This window comes from Polyergus mexicanus, unplaced genomic scaffold (assembly GCF_030449975.1).
Source record: "Polyergus mexicanus isolate NDT 795.1 unplaced genomic scaffold, iyPolMexi1.0 SCAF_5, whole genome shotgun sequence".
Classification (NCBI taxonomy): Eukaryota; Metazoa; Arthropoda; class Insecta; order Hymenoptera; family Formicidae; genus Polyergus; species Polyergus mexicanus.
In genome coordinates, this window is record NW_027223325.1 from 9,772,126 (window position 1) to 9,797,304 (window position 25,179).

Sequence of the window (25,179 nt, forward strand, 5' to 3'; positions counted from 1 at the left end):
TAGAATATGTTTGTGTATAAATACACAAAGAGAATATCGTGTACTAGACCTTTTTTTTTTATTAATGTTGTGCATTATGTATTGGTACATCATTCTGATTTTGAACATGTAGTAGAATGCTGACATAAAGTAAATCTTTTTTTCACAGGGAGACGTATTGAGGAATAATCTTCTGATGCGTTACTTCGGTAAAGGTTTTATACAGAAACCGGAAAATGTTGATATTGGAGTATCCCGTTGTACGACCATTACCCATGGTCCAGGAGGTAAATGTCGTAAGATATTATCGGTAGATTTTATTATTTTTTGAATATCTTGTAAAAGAGAAGAATGGATTGCTATTTACAGCGAAGATATTAAGCCGAGCCGGTAGAACATTACACGAAGTGCAAACCCATCTCGATCGCGAAGGTGCTTCAGATTTGGTAGTAGAATTGGTGATTAAGAGTGTACATTCTCCGAGCATATTTGTGGAAGCTGTGGAATTGGGTATCGCATTATTGGAGGGTGGAAATCCTATTATACAAAAGAGTATGTTTAATAAACTTATGGGAGGCGATTTGAGCCAATCGTTTTTCAAGGTAATTTTTCATACTGTTTATACAATATATACAGTAACACTCTATGATATTATTTTTTGTATAGGTATTTTACGATAAAATGAAAGATTCTCAGCAAGAGATTAAATCTACTGTGACAGTAAATACATCTGATATGGCGGCTAAAGCACATGAGGATAAAGAGGGCAAAGAGGTAGACAAGATATCGCGAAAACATGGATCAGGTATAAGATAAAATAAATTACTGTTACTACATTGAGTTATTATGTCCTATTTAATTTATATTTCATATATGTGTTAACTTAAGTGTATATGTATAAGTATATGAATTAATCATACGTAATAGATATATTAGATAAATTTTTATATATAGGGAAACCCAATGGAATGGTAATAACTGACGAGCTTCACGAGGAATTAAATCAGGTTGCAGTGTCCAATGCACAGGCATACGCGAACATGCAAAACGGTCTTGCGCCTGGCGAAGACGCGGCGAACAATACGTTAGAGGATATATGTGAAAAATTGGATAGGAACAAAAGCAGTAGTGCATCTGATACCGACGAGGGTCAATTGAGTCCTAAAGTTTTAGTGATGCAACCGATTCTGCGTTTCTTGCAACTACTTTGCGAGAATCACAACAGAGAATTACAGGTGCTACTGTTTATCCAGAATTCGTAGTTTTTCGATACATTCTGATTTTAATAAGTCATTTTCATTATTCTTACATATAGAATTTCCTACGGAATCAAAATAATAAAACAAATTTCAATCTGGTATCTGAGACGCTCATGTTTTTGGATTGCATCTGCGGCTCTACTACCGGTGGATTGGGTCTCCTTGGGCTGTACATCAACGAATACAATGTAGCGCTGATTAATCAAACTTTAGAAACGTTGACGGAATACTGTCAGGGACCATGCCACGATAATCAAAACTGCATCGCCACACATGAATCCAACGGTTTAGATATTATAACGGCATTAATACTGAACGATATCAATCCTCTAGAAAAGACCAGAATGGATCTGGTATTGGAATTAAAGAATAATGCTAGTAAATTATTGTTGGCGATTATGGAGAGCAGAGGTGATAGCGAGAACGCCGAAAGAATCATGTACAATATGAATCCAAAACAACTTGTAGATGTGGCATGTAAGGCTTTTCACCAGGAATCGCTGGATGATGTTGGCGACATTGATGACTCCTCGACAAACGGAGAGGAAGGAGTGTCGCCCAAAGAAGTAAGGAAAATATATCAGGAATACTTTATTGATTTTTTATAATTATTTTAATAAACTTAATTTATATATTTTAATTGTACATATATTTTTTTTTCTAGGTTGGGCATAATATTTACATCTTGTGTCATCAATTAGCGCAACACAATAAGGAACTGGCAGCAATATTGAAACCATCGGAACAGAACAATGCAGATCCAAAAATTAATAAAGCGTTGCAGTATTATGCATCTCATACAGCTCAAATAGAGGTGATGTAGTTTTTGCGTACAAATATAAAAATAGTTTATTTTTTTAAAAGAAAGAGAGAGAGAGAGAGGACCATTATATAATATATATTTTATTAATAAAATATTTTTACGTTTCAGATTGTGAGACACGACAGAACACTCGAACAAATTGTTTTTCCTATTCCGGAGATCTGCGAACTTATAACTGTCGATACAAAAATAAGAGTATTTAACACTACGGAACGAGATGACCAAGGGTCGAAAGTTTCCGATTTCTTCGAAAGGACAGAAGACATGTTTAATGAGATGAAATGGCAAAAAAAGCTTAGAGGCATGTTTATTGATTAAATAAATTAAAATAGGATAGTAATGAAATTTTTCTAATAACAAATAAATTTTAATTTATAGGGCAATCAATGTTATTCTGGATGAGCAGTTATATGTCATTATGGAGTAACATTTTATTCAATTGTGCCGTTCTTATAAATCTTATCGTAGCCTTTTTCTATCCGTTTGTGGATTCTGTGCCTAGTGAGTTTTTAATTAACAAGAGTTGAATTTGTTAAACTGTCTTGATATATAATACATGATACTCTTTTATTCTCTATTTGTAGAACTCAGTTATCATTTGTCAGCTTTAATTTGGACAGTTATGCTTGCATCTGCTGCTATCGTTATTACCTTGCCAAGGGAATCTGGTATACGTACATTAGTCGCATCAACGATATTGCGATTGATTTTCTCTGTAGGTCCAGAACCAACATTGTGGTTGCTCGGTTTTGTTACGGTAAAAAATATAAAACTTATATATGTATATGATTGTAATATATATGCGATTTAAAATATGTATTACATTTGTATTGCAGATTACATTTAAAGTTGTACATCTTATAAGTATTATAGGTAATCAGGGTACTCTGACTAGAAGTATAGAGCAAATAATAACCAATATCGAACTTTTATATCACATATTGTATTTAATATTCTGTGTTCTGGGGATTTTTATGCATCCGTTTTTCTATTCAGTTTTAGTAAGTGACGCAGAATGAATTATTTTTTACTCTCTTTTTACAAATATGTACAAAATTATAACATTGTCATTTATTTTAGCTCTTTGATGTGGTTTACCGCGAGGAGACTTTGCTCAATGTAATAAAATCTGTAACTCGAAATGGAAGATCTATCATACTCACTGCTGTGTTAGCCTTGATTTTAGTTTATATGTTTTCCATCATTGGTTTTATGTTCTTTAGAGACGATTTTCTCGTTCCTGTGGATGAGGAAGTTATATGTGAGTTTAAACCTTTGGTATTATACATTTTATCATACAATTTATATAAATATTTTTAATTTTATAAATATTTTAAAAATTTATTTTATTTATAGCTTCCATTGAGCAGGAAGTTGTAGATACTTGTAGCATTGGTGACAAGGAAAAATGTGAAGCAACAGAAACTATATCACGATATGATCGCGAAGGTAGATATATTGTAATGATGTAATTTGAATAATATAATTTTTTACTTGAATATAAAAATAATATTTATCATAAAATAAATTTTTTAAACAATTTAGCAAATGAAAAAGAAAATAAAGCTGAGATGATTAGCGTTGGTGGAGAGTTGAAGGAACGATCTTGTGATTCACTTGTTATGTGTATCGTTACCACGTTAAATCAAGGGTTAAGGAACGGTGGTGGAATTGGAGATGTTCTACGCGCACCATCCAGCATTGTAAGTACAGGAATATCAGAAAAACCGTAAAATAAGTTATTTTATACACAAAAACTTTGTTACCTTTCAGGAACCTTTGTTTGTTGCAAGAGTTGTGTACGACTTGCTATTCTTCTTCATTGTAATAATTATCGTTTTGAATCTCATCTTTGGTGTGATCATTGATACATTTGCTGATCTTAGATCAGAGAAACAGCAGAAGGAATTGATTTTAAAAAATACTTGTTTCATTTGTGGCAAGTATTTATTTCATATATTGTTTGTTTTACATTTTCTCTATACTTTTATCTTTTTACATACTGTAGGATATATTTTATAATTTTATATATTTAAATATTCCTTTTTTTTTACAGGTTTGAATAGATCAGCTTTTGATAACAAAACAGTTTCCTTTGAAGAACACATAAAGCATGAGCATAACATGTGGCATTATCTCTATTTCATTGTTTTAGTAAAGGTGAAAGACCCAACAGAATTCACAGGCCCGGAATCATATGTTTATGCCATGGTTAAGGTAATAGTTCATGGAGCTTGAAAAATTTGGGCGATGCTTATGTCTTTAAGCTCTATGTACTTTCACAGGATCGAAATCTGGAATGGTTCCCGAGATTGCGGGCTAAGTCATTGGCGGCGGATGAAGGTGAAGGTGAGCAAGTGGAATTAAGAAGTTTACAGTCGCAATTAGAATCCACGCAGCAATTAGTTAAATGTTTGTCGCATCAACTCATGGAGCTTCGTGATCAGGTACGCCAATTGAGAATATTATTTAAACTTTACTTCAAAGCTAACTGTTAAGTCAGCAAAAATATTCAAGCAATATTTAAATATACAAATCATATACTTTTATTTATTTTGAAAGATGACAGAGCAACGAAAGCAAAAGCAGCGATTGGGGCTTCTGAATTCTGCTTCTGCAGTCTTACATAATGTACCCACGTAAACTTAAGGTGTATTTGTAATTTCCGTCTTATTTCGGACGAATCTCAGTTTGATACTCCAAGATAATATATATGTAGAGATATTCATGTGTTCTTAACAGGCATTTAAAGACACGAGAATAAATCGAGTGGGTAACCCGAGGCATTTTTACGGTTTTGTTCCTAATTTTAATGAAAGTAAAATACACCTAGGGCATTAAACATTATCATTCTCTTTTTCATCATATAGGCTTTCGACCTGGTTTATTGATTAGCCATCAAGGAATCTCTATGTACCGTAAATTTGTTTACCAATGTATAAATATTGTTACACAAATAGAGAAAAGAATTAAACGTATCCATTAATGTAGTAAAAGAGATATAAATTACTTAAAACTTTCAATTACTATATAAAATGTCGTAAGGTAATATTCTAATATCTTAGAATATTCTTCTTTTTTTATGTGATCAATCCACTATATTTTAGTTACGCTACTATAATTTAGATGTATTCATATATATGGATACATTAAATAAAAATTTTAGTATCAGCATTTTACAACAATTACAAATTTTATATGTATTTCTGTTTTGTGTTATTAAAGCTGTGATTGTGTTTATGAAATTTTCTTTTTGTAAATTAAAGATTTTTTTTTAAACAAAATATATGATTAAAATATGTTTATATATAGATTTGTAAAATTGTGTGTGTGTACAAACTTTCTGTATTATATATATTTAACTTTTATGTATATCGTGTATGTATATATATATATATGCATATATATACATATATATACTATGTATATCTGTTTGTTTGGGAATAATTCTTTCATTGTCGGTATCACATTATTTATAATTATACATAATCGATTATTTCTTACTTTATATATGTAAATAAAATAACATATGAAATTGTCTAAACTGTATATCTTAGCAATTATGAATATTTAATTTTATAATAACAATAATACGCTCAAAAATTTCAATTCTGTAAAAGCTAATATTGAAATTTATATTGTGAAATGTATGTGTTATACATTATTAATGATAATTTGCAATACGATCAGAAAATGTATGTGCAAATTAAAATTTGTACCCGCGAATCAGATGAGATCGTTTGTTCAATTGTTCGTGAAGATGATCGTGATCGCGAGCATATCACGATATTATTAATATAATTAACGAAAACACGGTAATTAATAGGGATCAATCGACTATATCGCAATACGCATATAGAAAAAATTTTTTGAAATTTTAGATATTCTATAAATGGACGAGTTTCAAAATGTTGATATCCAATCATTTATTGTTAATGTATAAAATGATAGTTTATATATCGTAAATTTTAATCAAGTTGTGTTATATTACAATGTAAGTACATGACACTTGAACATTGCGTTGTATGTTATTATAGAGATTTAATTCATGTCTTTAAAATAATTTTTGAGATTTTTGTGTCTACATATATACATATATACATATATATAAAATATATAACTTTATACTTCTTTCTAATGTAATATGGAAAAAGAATAACGTAATGTATATATTTTATTAGATTTTAAAATTATCTAGAGATGAAATGATGTCGTTTAGATTATATAAAGCATCTTTCTTATCTTCTATTGTATTTATAACAGTCTTCTCAAATCTTTCTTATTTTATGTCAGATATTATACTGTTGGATCTTTAAATGAATTCAAATAATATCTATTGAAATATATTTCTTCTAATATCTGTTACGTCTAATATCTTGCGCGCGTACGATCTTATTATATAATATACATAATTACATTATGGATGTAGATGCATTCTTACTTACCTGTGTGAATAAATTATGTTTTTTCTTAATGAAGCTGTTTATTGCATATTTTTATATTAATAATGTGTCATACATCTTATATTAATAGTGTGTCATAATTTTCCATATCTAATCTTTACGTATATTATAATATATATATTATAGAATAATTATCTCTGAAAAACGATTCACGAAAATGATTAACATTTATATTTATATTATTTTTTATGAAAACATTTATTATTAATTTTCTTATAAATTATGTACTCTAAAATAATTGAATACTAATTGTATTATTAATTTATATTGAAATTTATTGGACTATAAATAATTTTTTGATTAGAGTCCAATCAGAACTTAGCGTAATAAACAATTAACCAAAGCTTTTAAATTATTTTTTATTGTTATATACGTTATTCTAATTTATATATGTAGATGTAATTAATCTGAGTGATATCTCATAATGTTTTTAGTATTACATGAAACGAAATAAAATGACATGAAGATAAATATATTATTTAATCGCAGGATAAACAAATGTGGCATTTGTGTGATCATCGATGATTTGTTAAAACTTTTGTTGATTGCGCGATTGCAAAATTAATCTTTAAAAATATCGCGAGCGATCGTGAGTATCGAATTTCGCGCGTTTTTCCGCGTCACTTTCCCGCCATAATCAACGTGAAGCTGCTAACGTCATTCCGGAGTCGGTAACAAAACGTTGAGCGCGGGACGGATCGACTCTGAATCGCGACGTATTTAATTGGTAAGTAAATCATAATTGAAATAATATGTTAATATTTTTCGATTTCGATGCGTAGCATGTAAATACGGCGTTTGGCGACGTATTTCGATGCGTAGCATGTAAATACGGCGTTTGGCGACGTAATAGAACAGATAGGCAGCAACGCGACGCGCTTCGTATACGCATTAATTTTCGAGACGCGATTGTAAAAAGTATTGCGGAATCATTTCTCTGAGTGAATGATTACTGTATATCATTTCGTGTAATTATTTAACTTGTACGATTAAGTAACTTGTATATCAAAAGGCGACGATTTAGTTTCGGAGTAAATATTTCGCGCATTTTATTCGCGTGAAGTAGGTATCGCGTCGTATATCAAGTAAAGCTGCTGACGTCGTTCGAAGAAACGTTGCGAGCGCGGAATGGATCGATTGTGAATCGCGATGCATTTAATTAATGAGTAAGTCATAATTGGACTCGTATATGTTAATATTTTTCGATTGCGTAGCATGTAAATCTGTTAGGCGTCGTGCGATATATTGTTGTTTACATTACACGGTCGTATTGTCATTCGCGCGGTCGTATTGTCATTCGCGCGGTCGTGTTGTCATTCACGCGGCGAGAGTCGAGCAAGTAGGTTCAACGGCGGCGGAATTTTCGCGATCGCGAAAAATATTACGTTGAACATGATCATGATGTACAATTGTGCGATTAATGAGTATATCAATCCACGCAATTACTCGATTCGATTAAACGTATCGCGGCGACGGCTGTTTGTCGAAGAAAATATTTCGCGCGCTTCTCCCGCTTTATTTTCCCATCATAACCAAGTACGCGCTTTTTAAAATTCATTAATTGCATTCGGGCGAGATTAATGCGCGCGTAATCGTAATTAATTTTTGCAAGTACATGCTTAATTGCAATTAACTATTTTCGCTAGTGAGTGCCATGAAGGAGTGACAACGGTGAAATAAGAGAGAAAGAAGAGGTCCAAAACGGCAACAAGTTTTGGCAGAGCAATCATAAGGTGAATAATTAATTATTTGTTTATTATTATTTATAAAAAATTTAATAAAAGGAAAAAATTTAACGTTGTAATTATTTTTTGAGATATAAAATATAGTTTGGATACTTGTTTTAATTTAGATTAAATATATATATTTGTGTATTTTACAGATCAACACTATTGTATAATATGCTGTGTAATTCCGCCGCTGCGCATCGTACCGGTGAGTTTATATTATTTCCTGTTTTAATTATAAGGTAATGGATTTGTGAAAATTATCAAATATGTATAAAAAAATGTATCTATAAGATGAATATATTAGAAACAAATCAAAATTAAAAATATTTTTCTGATGATTATTAATATATAAAAGTTTGCATTTAAATTTATAATGATAATAAATAAATGCAGTAGTAAAATTTTATTTATTATATTTGTTTTTATAAACTATTTAATATTAGAAGCCATTATTTATTTTAAAATTATGTTAAAAAATAATAAAAATTATATTAAAAAATAATAAAAATTATATTTAAAAATAATAAAAATTTAAATAAAGAATATAGAAATATTATTGATATATATATATGCTTCACAAATCCATTGTGCCTTAAAGTGGACAGATTAAAACAAATTGGGCAATATTTAATCCTGGAATATATGTGATTGCATACAAAGATGCACACAAATAATTCATAACTTGAACATTATTTTTATTTATGCGTCATTGACCAGTTTGGTCGTTTATCCTATAAAAAATATTTCTACAGCTCGAGTATGATTGATATAAAATAATGAGCAATAATAAAATAATTTTTGCTAGAAAAAGAAATTTTAACTTACTTAGATTTTTCTGACTAAAAAACAATGATATTTTATATATTAAATTTCAAGTCAGTTTTTTTACATTTTTTATCTGCATCGTGTGTAAGCTATTTCTTGCATAGAAAAATGTCTTGGGTTTAATTAAAATTTTATCCAATTTTCCCAAAATATAGTAATGTTTTACGATAAAGCAATGATTTTTATGATATGTTTTTACAAATTATTTCAACTTCACGTACATTACAATGAATCTTACTTAATATATCCAGTAACAAAGTACTATACTTTGATATTCTACATTAAGCATTTTATTTTGGTCGCTTTTTATTCTTAAAATGATACGTAAAAATGCTAAATATGATGTGTTTTTTAGAAGACATGTTACAAATTTATATACATTGAGATAATTGTACTTTCATACATTCATAAATATTTTTATTTTTAATTTTTTTTTCGATTTATTAAATGATATATGGCATAGGAAAAAAAATGGCATATATAACGCGTACTTTATAATATTCTAGTCTCTAATAAAAAAAGGTGATTATCGTGATTTTTAAGCTGCCTGTATCCTAAGATATAAAACTTTATCTTGAGTATCTCATATCAAACGTTCTTGTAAGACGAGATTCAAGTAATAATAATAAATACAGGCCTGAGCTAAACAAAAAGACAAGTTAGTGTTTCATTTTACTTTATTTAGACTTTATATGAAACAATTGACTAGTTATTGTGACTTATATATACGTGGCTAGTACATGTACATGTAACACGTATTTTTCTTTCATTAGGTCGCACGTGTTTTGTGTAAAATCGATATACTTTCCAAATAAAAGGCCAGCTATTGCATAAATACATTGCAGTAATAATGTTGAACGTAATTTCTACAAATACAATATAAATATTGAACATAGAAGCGCATAGTATTTTTCGTACTTCTCTTTGAAAAATTAATTTTTTAACATATTTCTCATACATTTACATTCTTTATATTAAATTACATTGCTGTGTGTCGATTTCGATTTCATTGCATCACTCGATAATTAAATAGATAATGACTTTCATGTCTGGTTTGACGAGGTTTTCGGCGAGTATAATATCGCTTTACCTTATAAATTACAACATAACGTATTATAATATAAGTGGCTCTGTCTGCGTATCGCTAAACACGAATTTAGTAACAACGCCTATAAAAGTAATTCGAAGTGTTACAACAATAAATATTAAAATTCCCAAGTAAAACTTGTATAGTGTGATTATAATGTATCATTAATCAATTTCCTGAATCTATTTTGAGAATGCATATTTTCTTTCTTCGATTGTAGAGGAAGCACAAAAATTAATTTAAATAAATTCACATTTAAAAAAATTACATTCTGAGCATAAAATACAATGTAGAGATATGAATTGTAAATTTTAAGAAAAGATCGAGCAAAAAGATTTCCGCAAAATATCAAAAACTTTCGATATTACAGCGGTCAATAATATATCTATATGTTTGTATTTTTAAAATGAGATCAGATACATTTAATGTATATGAGATAAAAATTATAAAACGAGAACGATACAACAAAATAATACACGAATTCCTTTTTACATTAAAATACATTCGATATAAAGACTCTTTCAGAGGAAGTGCGTAAGGATGACTAATGTTATTATTCTTAGGCCAATACACGTTGCATTACCTTAATTATCTGCAGAAAGAAAAAACGCAATGATATTTCACAGATTCATTATAAAATCAATGGAAAATTGTAGAAACATTCTCGCATTGTTGTACAGCTGGTTAAGAGTACACGATTCGCGATTCATTCTATCGGGTGGCATTAGCAAGTACGTACATTAAATATTTACGACCTCTATCATTTATTTCCACTTTATTCTTCAATAATAATCAATCAATTGCGAATTTGCTTCAATAGATCGGCGGCTCTCCGTGAGATATTCGGAGAGTGAATTCGTTCTTGGTGTGATTTCTCGATTCGCGATTCCTCGAAAAAAGGAACGGATTGATAATTATCGATACGAATATGTGATGATAAGGGCATTCCGTTCAGCCGGCAAACCGTATAACAATAAATTGCGAAGTGTCTTGAGCACGTGCCAAAGTTCGTTCGTTAAAATACACACTCTCTCTTCGTTCGTTCTCATTCCCTCGGAGCCGCGTAAGATTAATTATCTTATCGTTACTTTACAGTAATTCGCAGACTTAGGGTAGATACAATTAATCGTGTGTTCTGTACAAATTCTATTAACGCCGCTGCTTATGTACACAGATCGCTACATGGTTTTTAATCTCTTACACGTGTTATTTGGCATTCGCCTGAAAGAGAGAGAGGGGTGACTCGTGTGTGATTTTCGCTATTTCAAATCCGTGCATCGCGTTCTTGCATGTTATTTTCTTTATATATGTATAATATATACACAAGGCTATTATTCTGGCCTTAATATATTTAAATAAAATAATATATTTTAATAAAAGTTCTGAAAACTGTGAAAATCATGAAAACATAGTAAAAAATACCACTATATACGTACACAATAGTTATCAGTTACATCTTCATTTAGAGTACAACTATCGATTTGTAAAAACATTTTAGAAAATAAGAGATGCGGGGTGAACGGATTCTACTGAAGAATAACATTTATATATATATATATATATATTAATAATGCTCAAATTCTAATTAGCAAAATAATAAAATGTTGAAATCAATATTATTATTTATTTCCGCGTATAATACAAACATTTTTAAACTAATCGGATAAAGAATAAATGATTTAAAGGCTTTAAACAGACCCTCTTCGATTCGAGTGACAATCGATCGTGTAAGCTAATCACTTATTACACATGCTGATCGTCACTCTCTTTATGTCTCTTTATGACATACGCATATGTATGTATTGTGTGTATAATATATATATATATATATATATATATATATATATATGTACGATTCGATCGAGAAGAACGGTAAACTGGCTCGTAAACTCTCCATCGTACCGTAAAAAATTGGATCGTATGTAGAGTGAAAAATATACCATAATAGAGATCAGTTAAAAATTTCTCTCCTCGGAATTATTCGTCGCGTGTACGGTGCGACATTTCTCCTCTGCTTCATCTAAAATATTTCATTCGTGAAAAATTACGCAGCCAAGAATTAACGAGCCAGCCGGCGAATATCTCGGCTCTTGATCAGTGCACGATTCGCTGTACACTTTAAAACCACCTTACAAATCGAGCGACGTAAAACGAGGATTCCGGCTTGTCTTCACAAGTTTATGTACATGTGACGTTATAATTTAGACTCGTTCGTTTAACAGGAACAGGTATGTGTAGACGCGATTTTTTTACCTCTTACAGTCTCAACAGTCAAACGAGCGTGCGAGAAAAAATCGCAAACACGACGAAAATGAGGAAAGCCTGTTCTCGCGGTTCGGCTTTACTCGAAGAATTCACCACGTGCCAATTTGGTGCTGGCGATGGTCCGCTTTTGCGAGTATTGGCGATCACCGTCTGACTTCGCCACCTCATCGTGTATTGCGGCGCGGTTCTACCAAGGGCTTGCAATCTGGAAAGCACAATTAATTTCTTATACTTTTTATTCTATCGAAAAATATAATTTTATTTTTACATTTCATCTATTTAAAAAAATTAATACTATACGATTTATCTAGAATTAATTATATTTTTCGATATATATACATATAAAGAAATTGATTAGAATTTTTATATTTAAAAATATCTTTTTTAACTTGATTCAAAATATTAAAAATTAAAAATAATAAATGATGATTATGAAATGTATAGATCAATGTATATTATGGCAATCTGCCATTATTCAACTTTTAGCTTATAGTTTTTTAACTAACATATCTATTTTTTTATTCCAATTTGTTACAACGTATGATTCAGAAAGAATTATTATTCTTGCGATAAAAATGGATCTACCATTTTTCGATTCGACCGCATCGATCACTGCCATAGTCAATGAGAAGGTATCTCGTGAAGAAAAGTTGTTGTTAAACATATTTTCCTTTTTATCCCGCGGATTACGGAATGGGAGGGGCGATGCCACGATTGTAACTGGAATTGCGGTCGTAAGACGAGATGAACGATGGCCGATTGTTAATCAGTGGATAATTTCTTCACGCGAGACGACAGTAACAGATCGCACGGGCATCAATCCTCGGTTTTATGCGGGCGCGATGGTACACGCGAAATGAGGCGCGATCGTTCGCTGGCAAAATGCCGTTATATTTCAACCGACCATGTCATAATCTCCCGTCGAAACCGTTGCAGAACTGTCGTTAAACGTACCTAATAGACAAGATCGCGCGCGGCGAAACTTTCCCTGGGTTAATCGGACCGAGTGCGCGAGTGCACGGAAGTGGGAAACTCACCTAACCACCGCGGTATTCATCTTCCATGGCAGGGTGAAATTCTTGTGCGAATCCCTCGAACAGAACGTGTGCAATCGGGGTCCGGCGGGATCGCCCTCCTTCCTGTACTCGTGTATTGTCAGATTCCACGCAGTGCACGGTCCTGTTAAGTAGAGAAACCATAGCATGGAGCGGACAGTATCGCGAAATATTTATAAATCGCGTATCGCAATCATAAAATTTCTTTTTAAAATTTCAAAGTGTATAGAAATAATATCTGTTTGAATTTTTATTTTTATTCTCACAATATGTATATTATAAGTTTTCATATGATAAATAGAAGAATTGCCATGAGATAAGCCATCATCGATATTTCCAGATTTCTTTTATCATCGAGATAATATTTATTTATATATATTTTTATTATATATATATATTTGCTTTTTTATAAATATTGTTTTTCGTTTATTTTGAAATGAATTCTATTATTCAGATATATATTTATATCTTACGCCTCGTATTTTCAAATTATACGAGTAGAGATATTTCACTCCGTTTATCTTTTATTCCACATGGATATGTAATAATTCGTGCACAAGAGGGTTAACAATGAAAATGCTTATTGTTAGGATTATTGTTGTTCATGCGGTTAACATTTTGGTGAAACTCTCATGGCAAAAGTGTACCACTCAATTTCGCAAGAGGCGCGATTGCTTAGAGGAAATAGAGCAGAGGAGAAAAAGAGAGAGAAACGTACTCGCGCCACGGTTTGAGAGGTATATTAAAACCATTTCCGGCGTTTGCGAGGCTTTGGTTACGATTTCAACTCTACTCATAATGTTCTGCGGCGAAGGGGAAGAAAATGAGAAAGCTATGAAATGAAGGTAGAAACGAGAACGAAAGGAACGATTTCTATCGCAAAGTTACGAATGGAGTCACTAAAATAATTCGATTCGTGGTTCATAAAATTGTTCACAAAACGGATTGCTCCATATAAAATCTTATTAATTTACTCAATAATTCGCGTAAATATTCGCGGCTTGCTTCTATACTCCTTTAATAAAATAAATACAGATACCGTAGTTGTCTGTTCACAATGATAACATAAGAACACAGAAATTTTTTGATATGTAAAAACTTTTTGCATCACGTTTCTCTTCTCCAGACAAATCGAAGCTGATAACTCGCGCGATTACAATATTCATTGTTTCTTATCGTTAGTAATCACAGTATAATCCGTTTTGTTTCTAATTTTTCGTACTCATGAGCTTTATTTAATAAAATCATCTTTTCTTAAATCAGTGTAGAGAATATGCTCCATATACAATAGATAGATAATATTCCCTTATAGAAACGTATAGATCAATTCTGGCTTATTGTATTACTATGTATTTTGTTTCATCGATCGATTGCCCTAAGTATTTCGAGAGAAATTAAGAATGAGAAAATATTAAAATAATGACTCGTTTTAATTTATAATCGAATAACAAAAGATTGACAATATCGCGCGTACAGTTTCGAAAGAAAAAATGACATCACTTCTTTCGTACGACTACGGAACATAATGGAACATAAGTTCACTCATCAATAAATGCATCTACCTTGTTGCGAGAGAGAACAATATCCCTCGCATTGCATTTCACACCGTGAAGAACAATCATAATATTTCCAGACTTAAATATATATGCGGCGAGGGGATGGTGGCGGTCGCGCGCCTTTGCTGCGCTCTTGTAAGATGACGACTTACGTTACCGCAGGAACGCAGAGAGAAGGCGACGAACGGAAAAAGGCGGAAAAAAAGGTGAGTGAAACGCGAGAAACGCGCGCGGTAGGAGGAGGACACACAGTGGGGAATTTGTGCACGGTGAAGCTCTAGCTTTCGTCGTCGTAGTAAATCCGATGGTCTCTTTAATCTCGCGACCCACTGCCATTCGTTTCGCGGCGCGCTCCTCCGTCTTCTCGGTCGGTCGGGCCCGCGACGTCCTCTCACCCTTCGACTTTATTCTTCCATAATTTTTACCCTTTCGCATCCGCGACGGCGACGGCGGAGCCAATGGCGCGGATAGAAATTCCGGCGGTCTCTCGGAAGAAAAGCAATCGAGGGAAGATTTCTCCGTGTCGTCGCCAGAGATGGAGCGCGTCGTGCGCAAGATGATGATCTATCTCTGTTTTCTCTTGAGCCTCGACTAGGATTGGAATAGAATTCTACAAATGGAATTCTCTTGCAGGATAGAAAGAAAATTTGTGCTTATCGAAATAAAAGTTAAAGAGACTTTAGGGTAGGGAATATTCTTAAGAATAATAATAAAAATTTTAAGAAATATTATTCTCGATATACAGTATATAATATATATCAACAAACAGCACAATAGATTAGCCTCATCTTTGCTTTTCTTTTTATTTAATATGTTTGAATTTTTTTCCTATAGAGCAAATCTAAGACAGAGCATCGACATAATAATAGATTTTTAATAAATGTTAAAAAGACGCGATCCAACAATTTTTCAAAATAGTAATTATATTTATTTATTAAATACATCTATTTATAAACTAATGCATGCAAACTATACGTAATTACATTAAAATTTCAGCGGGGATATCAACAGGTTTGTTATAAGAAATTAAAGAAATTAATTGCAATGGATTCTTAATGTACAAGATCCGCAAAAGATACGCTGCCCCAAAAACGCAGCTGCTTTTTGTTTTCTTTTAATAGCGTTCGAAGATAAATCGTTGGAAGAACGTTCTCTTGGGAAACGTAGATAAGTGCTTCTAGATAAATTATTTTTGTACTATTAAACTGCTCGCGATTTTTCTTGCAAAATATAAAATCGTGGAATCCCGAAAATAATTCTCTGATTTGAAAAAAATTGAGAGATTTTTTAATATTTTTATTATCAAATCATGATAGTTTCAAGTAAATATTTTTATAAATGGCGATTCTGCAGAATTAAATAAAATAATTAATTATACCATATGTTCTGCTATCATTAAATTAGAGTGTAGTGGAGTTAAATATGCATAAATCATATTAGAAATATATTCAAGATATTTAGGCTAAAAGTAGATATAAAAAAGTGATAGGAGAAGACTTTATTGTAGAAAAAATAAAAAAAATTTGTAAACAACCTTTGTAAGTTGGGAGAGGGGATATAATTACTGAACGGATGGTAGAAAGGCTGCTTACTGCTCTGTGTGGACTTGACTTCGATGATGAGTTGTCGGTCGATCGTCGAGTCCAGGATCCACGTGCATTTCTGCTGGTAATACTGATTCAGCTTGAGCCCGGCGCTCGCCAGATCACCACCATTGACCTCGCCTTCCGGTTCCGCCATCGTGTGATCGCCGCAGTAAGTGTCATTGATAAACTTGTACTCCGCGTGGAAATTGAGGCCTGCCTTTGATGACCTCGACCACTCGATGTAGACCGGTGTCCAGCTACGGATACCCACCGGAAGCCAGTCCTGCGCGATAATAGAGCCCGTTAAACGGATGAAACGGGACACGAGGGATATGATGTGGAAAATGGCAGGCAGGGTCGGAGAAGATAAAAAACGCGACGAGAATTATGGACTAAAAGAGCCGTTAAGAAATTGAAAATAAGACGAGCACCGGCGATAAAAAGCTGGGATGGAAACGCGAAAGATAGATAATTATATTAATGGAGAATATAAATTTAATCGCACACGATATTTGCTGCGTGATATTGAAAAAAAAAGGAAAAATGATATTGACGATTTATCGACAACCAGATCTACGTTTAACTGTCAATCGCGGATTTCGAATTTAATTCAATGCAGTTAAATTACACAAATTTAGCCTATTGTTTTCATGATAGCTTCAATTGTATCGGAATAACGAGTATTTGAATGCGAAATGTTGATCCGACGAATCGAAATCTTGTTTATATACTTGTCATTACACTCGATTGGGTAATCTGATAATATGTCTATTAATAGTTATTATATGGATACAGTCAAAGTCAAGTCAAATGTGTGTGCAAAATTGTTGATTATCTAGCGTTGATAGCTTTCTCTGACACTTTTCCAGTTAAACATAAACATGAACGTTGAATTGAAAACATTTACAAAATTTTATTGCCTTTTCAAACGCATGTCATAGTTTTGCAGTTTTCGCATCGGTATGTATTGTAGATCGTAATGCAAAACAATTGTATATTAAATTCACCCCCAAAAGTAATTTGGGTTATTACATTATATTTAATTATTTATTCACTGATTATACATTAGGATAAATTATAATAAATGATGAAACCGCGTTAATGAAACTGATACATATTTAATAACAATACATTATATATTACCTTGAATGAATTTTCTGCAACAATCTTTTTGCGCAGAACTTAATTCATGACGTTTAATTTATCGATGATAGTGAAAAATTTAGACTTTTCATTATCGTAATGAGAGAATAAAGATTTAAATTTTTCATAGCCCAATGAATTTTCTCTCTTCGAAAAAAAAAAAACAAAAAAAAAACAAAAACAAACATCTCGCTAAGAGCGATATAACAAGCACAAAGACGGCAACAGCCGCTTGAAGAAAATTGCGTATCGCGAGCAATATATTTTAACGACATCGCCGGCGTCCTCGTATGACAATACAGAGATATAAAAGTTGCGGCAATAACGATAGCTTTTATCTCGCTGCATTCAAGGAGCAAAAATGCACGCGGTAAGACGCGAAACGGCCGCAACGCGTCGAGATGTATCCATCCGTGAATAAAGTTTGTTCGCCGTTCGCGCGCGCTCACCTGATAATTTCCGCAGAGACATGTGACAATGTGTCCGGTCTCGGAGACAAGCAAAAGGTGGTCCATATTCTCTACGGATTTGCTGACGCAATGGCAGCCGCTGTCACCGCACTTGGTTTCGCAAGAGTTGTTTGGAATTTGTTTTGAGCTACCTTCTACCTATAAACAGACACATAGACGGAAGAAGTTGAGAAAGAAATAGCGGAAACGCATTTGACTAATTATAGAATAATGCGCAATCTCACGCGCATAGTTTGTCTAAAATTTGTTTGCTATCTTCTCTGTGATTGAGATGCTGAATATATTATATTATGAAAACCATTTATATCGCGCGAGATTAAAGCTGTACGATTCTCTCGGTTGTGCGACGAATTTGTAACGTAAATGCGATGCATATCGTTCAGCGCGGGATTACGGTTGCTATGCTTCCACCGGAAATTCAATTGTTGCATTTAATCGTTCTCGGCAGAGAATCGCTGAAACTGTTGTTTCGCCTTCGGGGAACCATGTCTGATCTAACGGAATATTATTTAAACGCGGATTAAAGGCCGGCATCGTGCGCAAATGCAGATTAAAAGTTTTATATAGTTTTCGGAATAAAACTCTCTTCTCTTGCCCCGGCATGCCCTCCATTTGACGGTAATGTTTGCCTGTGACGTTCTCTCTCTTTTTTCGACGTCGACTCTAACGCGATTTTCATCCGCGAGGCGATGCTCGGGGCACAGCATCTAAAGGCCGTGAATAAATTTACGATTTCAATCCCTCCCTATCCTCTCTTCCCCTCTTCCCCTCCGGGGCAGGGCCGATTAAATGAACGATAGAGAGATTAAACATTTCGTCGGATAACTCACGGTAATGACCACCGACTGGTTGGGCGCCGGTATAAAGTGCTGCCTGCACTTCACCGGACCTTCCATGGCGAATAATCGGTGCGGCGCCGGATGCACCACTGAGCCTTCCACCGGTGACGTCAATCCGTAATATTCGACGTCGCATACGCTGGCAGGCTGCTGAGTGCCACCCTCACGTTCTGCAACATCAGAGAAAAATGTGTTGCTTATGAAAGTCGAGAAAAATGGTCGGGGAAAAAATTACCTCGCAGCTTCCGCTTTGTAAAAATAACTGAAAGAATTTTTATCTATACGCAAACGTGTATGTAAATATATTTGATTGTCTCTTCTCTATTATTTAATAAAAAATAATTTGGTTTTTACAACAAAAGTTAAATAAAAATTAAATTATTATTATATTAAATAAAACCGAAGAAATACATGATATATATATATATATATATAATGATGAAAAAATTACCGTGTCTTGTGCATCTGCCGCGGATCTCATTCGAGAAGATTACGAAAGCGATCTTGAATGTATATAAGGTATCTTCGCGTTTTATCGTTCTACGCTCGTTGAACTCTCGCGAGACTCTTGTAACTCTCTATCTCTCTCCTTTGCGCCTTTTAGCTTAATTTTTCCGCAAGATAGTTTCTGACAGCGCGAAATATATATACCTCCGCAAGTTATAGATAGGTAAATCCCCTATGGGCATTTTTATTTCGAGCCGGTTTGCTCGTGGCAAGACTGAATTTCCTCATTTCGTTTCTTACACGGCAGTTTCGCATGATCATTCGCCGCAATTTCGGGGTCGCCTGCTTAAATTCGACCCTTTCCCATAAGGAGATCGGTCTCCACGGGTCGCATAAAGTTTTATGTTTCACTGAATAGTACCCGACGTGAGATAAGGTAGGCTCCAGAATGTCAAGAAATCGAAAATGTTCCATCTTAAAAAAAAAAAAAAAAAAAAAAAAAAAAAAAAAAAAAAAAAAAAAAAAAAGCAACAGGAAAAATGGGTTCGTTGTGCAGGAACGCCGCTATGAACGCGGACTGAAAAGCTGATGAACAAAGCCGCGAACGTGATTCGAACGTGATGTTCGATCGACATTTGCATTTTATTTTCCCGTTTATAAATACGACATTGTTATTTAAGACATCAAACGGTCGGACTCTCCTCATCGATCGCTGCAACGAACATTGTGGGAGAACCACGTTACGAACGCGAGCGTAACACGTGTAATACGTGTAAACGTAATAACGTCGATCGACGACACGGTCGCTCCCGTCAATCAGTGTCCCATCGACGGCAATAGTTTGTCGTTGGGCATTTTTGATTTTGTTGTCATTTACGTCTCTTTTTTATAATGGCTCGTGATTGGATCTGCGCTTGTACGATTGCTGTAATCCGGGATAGGTATTGGACGGCGATGCCGATAGCCATTTCATTGGCGATGTAAAAAATCCGTCAAAACGTGTATTTCATAGTCGACATGATGTGTCTCGTAAAATTCGCTCGATGTTTAAAATCTCATCGATATCAAAATTCAATCACCGTTGCCCGTATTTTATTCTTTGTTCTACTAAAATTCTATTTTATTTCGTGTACTATTGTATTAGTTTGCGCCCGTGAAAATAATCGATTTTAATTCTCAAATTTGATTAAATCTAACGTTTAAAGATATATGAGAAAAAATGTCAGATTACAGATAAGTAAAGCAAAAAAAAAAAAAAAAATGGAAATTTTCAAATAATACATTCAAAAATGTAATGAAACAGAAAAAGCAAATTGTTATTTTATTATATTACTATTATGGATAATTAAAGTTAAACGATGAAGTAGTTAATACATATCTTCCAGATATTTTACTAATTATTTATAAAAGATTATCTAAGTGGAGTTTTAATGGAAAATTATATTGAATGCATCATTATCTTAGCTTTAAATTTTAAATATCGTGCTCTGATCTCGCTTTGGAGCTCCTTTGTGGTAATCCGGCTTTAGTTTACAAAATAGTCATAACAGTCTCAAGAGCGAATTATCCGACCGCGATTAATTAAAGTAACCTGATATGAGCGGGTAATACACTCGGAGTCTCATTTTAATCTCCGGAATTGCCCGGCCAAGGAAAGGTCGTAGCTACTTAATCGGGGTTAAATCTAATCTTTGAAACGGGATTAAGCACGGCCGCTGTTTTTGCGGGACACGTCGATATTGCGAATGTGTCCTCCGGCAACTAACCAGAATCCTCGGCTGAGTGCCAAGCGAATTTCAAGATTACCGTCTGGACGTGCCTATGTTCATCCGATTAAGGGAAACCGAAGCTTTGACATCGATATGCCAGGGCGTATTTACGGTAATTAGTTACTCGTAATTGACGGTTTCGATGCGCTGCGATTCATCATTTGTAAAGCTCCGGGCAAAAACGCGATTTGGGTCGGTTCAAAGACGCTAGCGGACGCATTATGAAAAAGATGCTGACATTATCGAGACCGTGACAATCGAGCACTCCGGCAGAGATCGTCGTTTTACAAAGAAACAGGCTGAGTAACGGTTCTCGTGTTGACAAAATAAAACTGTCTATTATATAATATTAAAAGAAATGAATACGTTTTCTTCAAAAGAGACTTCTCTTTTTACCTCTCGAGAAAGTCTAAGAAACATCACATTATAGGATAAATTTTATTGCGCGATCTCTTTTCTAAACTTTCACTCGGGGACATAAAACTAAGAAGCTTTTCTCAGAAGCGCGTAAAGAACGCGATTGCGCTCGTAACTCGTGACGAACAAAAAAAAAGGGGGGGGGGAAAGGGAAAAGAAAAAAAAATAAAAGAGCGAGTGGCATCGAGGGCGATAGAGCACCGTGCGAAAAAGGTTGACGAGGTTTTTCGCGATTTCGCGGCGCTTACACACGGGGACTTGATTGCGCGGCGACGACGCATGTCATAATCCAATTTCTGACATGCGGCCGTTTATTTCGCTCCGGTTTCGCGCGACAAACCGCGACACGTTCGCTCTCATCCGACGACGCTTCTTTTTTTATGATGCGACGCAACCCATACACGACTTACCGTCGTGGAAGTAGTACGAGACCTCCATATACTCCTCGTCAGTAGGGCTGTTCGAGGCGCGTCTTAAAAGCACCGTCATGTCCCGGCCATTGGACGAGTAACGCTTTGGTTCGACGTACCTGGAAGAAGAATTAAGAGAGCGTCATTTATGCTCGTGTCAAGCTTTCCGTGTCGTGCGCGAGGATTTTTTCACGCTTTCACCGTGCGAAAGCGGTTTATGTTTTCGTTTTAGATCGGAATCTGGCATAAATCGAACGACGACAGCCAATTAATGATTGTTGGTATGTTTAAATATTTGCTTCTATATATTTTGCATCAAAATATAGATTGTCGACGCTTGAATACGTTTGCGAGACCTACCTTTAGTTTATATAAACCATAGTCGGTTTATAATTAATCACGAAAGACTTTGCAAATGATTAAATATAAAAAATTAAGTATAAAACTTTCTGAAAAGACCACTGACCTCTTATCTCGGATTATATAAAATTTATCTTATGAACCAACAGAGAATCGGAACGGCTAAATGATTTTGCCTCACGATCATATGTAATTTATACAGGAACAAATTGCGTTTGCCGGGATCGTATTATGAATAATGATCGATCCGATTTCCTGTAATGCACGTTACACATTCATACGTACCGTGCAGAATTCACGACACTTTTCACCGGAGATGAATTTGGGACACGCGAAAACTTCGACGCGAATTATTAATTCACCATTATCCCGCGAAGGGGGAGAGAAGGGCAAACGCGCACGAAAGGGCGCGAAAGGGTGCTCCATCGGAACACAGAGAACTCGAGACAAAGCGGCATGTAAATCTTGCACGTAAGACTCTATTTTCTCCGGGCAAAGTTATAAATGGACGTCTTGGGAACCGCCTACCGATAGTCCGCCGGCGAGAGAATTGCCTATGAGTTAGTTTTGCAAGATAAATCGGAGCCCTTTCCCTTCGCCGCGTCGCTGCCCTGCGGTGTCGCGGGAGAAGGACCAGCCCTTTGTCGCCCGAATGAGTGCTCAGAGTTACGTCGTCGACTTTCTAGTAACTTTTCCGCGTGACGAACGATCTGACATTAAATATTCGAAGTTAGTGACGTTTGACGCTTCTTTAGATAAATTTATCGAGATCATTCATTGCAAGTGAATCGTATCTCTTCGAGATATGTTTTGCCGAAACGCAAGATCTTTTGATTGATGTTCTTTTTTATATAACTAAAAAAATCAAGGATATTAAACATCAAGATGAAACTGTTATCAAACGAAATTAAAAAAATTAAAAGACTGCCGCGACTTGACAAAAAAAAAAAAAACAAAAAAAAATCGATGTATAATGTGATTAAATAAAATGTTATAAAGTAAATATAATATCAAATTTAATAGAGGGAGAGAGAGAGAGAAGAAATTGATTTTTCATCATTTTTAAATATAGACAGAAAAAAACAAATTATTATATTTTTCAAGAATATATATAATCTCTTTCGAATTGCGTTAGTTCTTTCACATAAATTATAGACACACACGTGTTATTTTAGCTGTATTATACTGGCATAATTATCTCCAAAACGGACCTCGAAATCTTTCCCTATATAATAGTTTATTTTATCAGAGCGTGGGATAAAGTGACGGTTCGATGCGGTTGATCTGTATCGGTTCATTGGCTACTCCTGACAGAGGGTGGCTTTTAGTTGGATACGGCGTGCATGAAGATTAAATTACTTGATGGCTATTCCGAATTGATCCTCAATGTATCCAGTACCCATGCATGGATAGAGATTAAATAGAGCGCGCTCTCCAAGCAATTCACTTGAATAATTGCAGTGCCAATTAGACCCTTTAAACCTGTTGTTTCCACCAAGTGTCGTTTACAAAACATGATAGTACGATCGTTGGCACGCAATCATTTTTGGATCTTGATTTCACGTTATTTTCAAATGTTAAGTCAAGAATACAATTCTCGATATTTTTATTCTTGAATTTTCTAGATATTATGCCAGATATTTTTGCAAGTTTTGTTTTATTTCGTATCGCCTTAATACCGTTTCGGAAGTATTGCGAAAGACGGAAGGCGGAAACCGGAAATTCGGCGAAATACGTGCCCGACTGCAGGCAGCGACGAGAGTGTAGAACGTGCGATGCGGATGAAGCACGGGCGTTATTTCGCATGAATTTTTACGAGATTAGTCGACATAAAACACACGACGGTCCCATAGGCACGTACGTACGTACGTACACTGTATCCGGTCGAGCCTGCTGTTGCTGCCAAGCATAAATCGTCTCGGGACCGGCTGGGATGCGCGCGGCAAACGTTAGAAATTAAAATAGATTAAAAACTACCAGAATGGCGTCAGCAAAGTGCCGCGGGATAAAATGCGCGCACGATGAATATCGTTCTTTTTGCCGAAAATTAGAAACAATCCTTCCTTTGTTTTAAGGGATCAAACGGAGGATCGACAATATGGCGTGTGTGACATTTAGCCGCGAATGTTAATCTTATGTCATTATGTTAACCTTATGTAATCGTCGATATTTCTGTGAGTATTTTGTAAATTTTTCTTATTATAAGAATGGATCGTAATCGGATAGTTTTTATATTTTTCTATCTACAAAGACTTTTTATAATATTTAATATTTGTAAGAGTTTTGTTAATTTTTCAAATATGAAATTCTTGCATTTATCTAGAAAAGTTCATTTCGAAATCGAAATCAGAATAGCACTTTTTCGCAGCGCATCTAGTAGATTCTTCAAATCTATTTAAAGATTTCCCAAACTGTGCAAGACATATGTGCGAGTGGTGTTATCACAATATTTCAGACTTTTTACTCGTTTCGGATCGAAGAGAGCGAGACCGGACGAGTAAGTCCAGAGCGAATCGATCGGTGGTCCATATCGGTGCTCGACCGAGGCGGCGCCGGCGCCTCGAAATCTCTTCTGGGAAATCTCTTAGCCCACTCGTGCATCGCTCGTTTGGCCATTCGTTGGTCGATTCTCGTTCTTTTTGCGCCGGTCGCATCAAGTTCACCCCCGATGCAGCGCCCGCGCGACAGACATTTCG

General features: G+C 34.3%; 3 protein-coding genes across 18 annotated transcripts in view; 2 read left to right on the top strand and 1 right to left on the bottom strand.

Moving 5' to 3' along the window:
• LOC138933749 (inositol 1,4,5-trisphosphate receptor-like) overlaps positions 1-6,312 on the top strand; it is a 39,542-nt gene extending 33,230 nt beyond the window's left edge. For 3 of the 5 annotated variants that reach the window (XM_070296735.1, XM_070296734.1, XM_070296733.1), the window contains exons 30-46: positions 149-266; positions 349-581; positions 646-784; positions 934-1,214; positions 1,295-1,804; positions 1,903-2,052; positions 2,170-2,362; positions 2,440-2,562; positions 2,646-2,818; positions 2,898-3,062; positions 3,142-3,322; positions 3,418-3,510; positions 3,607-3,764; positions 3,835-4,000; positions 4,118-4,278; positions 4,347-4,508; positions 4,624-6,311. In XM_070296735.1, coding sequence (XP_070152836.1) covers positions 149-266; positions 349-581; positions 646-784; positions 934-1,214; positions 1,295-1,804; positions 1,903-2,052; positions 2,170-2,362; positions 2,440-2,562; positions 2,646-2,818; positions 2,898-3,062; positions 3,142-3,322; positions 3,418-3,510; positions 3,607-3,764; positions 3,835-4,000; positions 4,118-4,278; positions 4,347-4,508; positions 4,624-4,704 — 3,087 coding nt within the window. In that variant the 3' untranslated portion in view covers positions 4,705-6,311. Of the gene's footprint in view, positions 1-148; positions 267-348; positions 582-645; positions 785-933; positions 1,215-1,294; positions 1,805-1,902; positions 2,053-2,169; positions 2,363-2,439; positions 2,563-2,645; positions 2,819-2,897; positions 3,063-3,141; positions 3,323-3,417; positions 3,511-3,606; positions 3,765-3,834; positions 4,001-4,117; positions 4,279-4,346; positions 4,509-4,623 lie in introns of all 5 variants that reach the window. The other 2 variants (XM_070296732.1, XM_070296736.1) reach the window with 2 other exon arrangements.
• Positions 6,313-7,186: 874 nt separating this feature from the next.
• LOC138933703 (uncharacterized) overlaps positions 7,187-25,179 on the top strand; it is a 46,368-nt gene continuing 28,375 nt past the window's right edge. For 2 of the 5 annotated variants that reach the window (XR_011447012.1, XM_070296658.1), the window contains exons 1-3: positions 7,187-7,251; positions 8,171-8,257; positions 8,407-8,459. Coding sequence is in view for 2 of the 5 variants with exons in the window: in XM_070296658.1 (XP_070152759.1) it covers positions 8,426-8,459 (34 nt within the window). In the remaining 3 variants the exon portion in view is untranslated. Of the gene's footprint in view, positions 7,252-7,610; positions 7,691-8,170; positions 8,258-8,406; positions 8,460-12,428; positions 12,642-15,119; positions 15,801-25,179 lie in introns of those variants that run through there. The other 3 variants (XR_011447011.1, XR_011447013.1, XM_070296659.1) reach the window with 3 other exon arrangements.
• LOC138933701 (uncharacterized) overlaps positions 11,685-25,179 on the bottom strand; it is a 211,494-nt gene continuing 197,999 nt past the window's right edge. For all 8 annotated transcript variants that reach the window (XM_070296657.1, XM_070296656.1, XM_070296653.1 and 5 more), the window contains 6 exons: positions 22,124-22,242; positions 19,072-19,250; positions 18,221-18,379; positions 16,635-16,911; positions 13,469-13,610; positions 11,685-12,636 (listed from right to left, as the gene is read on the bottom strand). In XM_070296657.1, the coding sequence (XP_070152758.1) occupies positions 12,438-12,636; positions 13,469-13,610; positions 16,635-16,911; positions 18,221-18,379; positions 19,072-19,250; positions 22,124-22,242 (1,075 nt within the window). In that variant the 3' untranslated portion in view covers positions 11,685-12,437. The remainder of the gene's footprint in view (positions 12,637-13,468; positions 13,611-16,634; positions 16,912-18,220; positions 18,380-19,071; positions 19,251-22,123; positions 22,243-25,179) is intronic.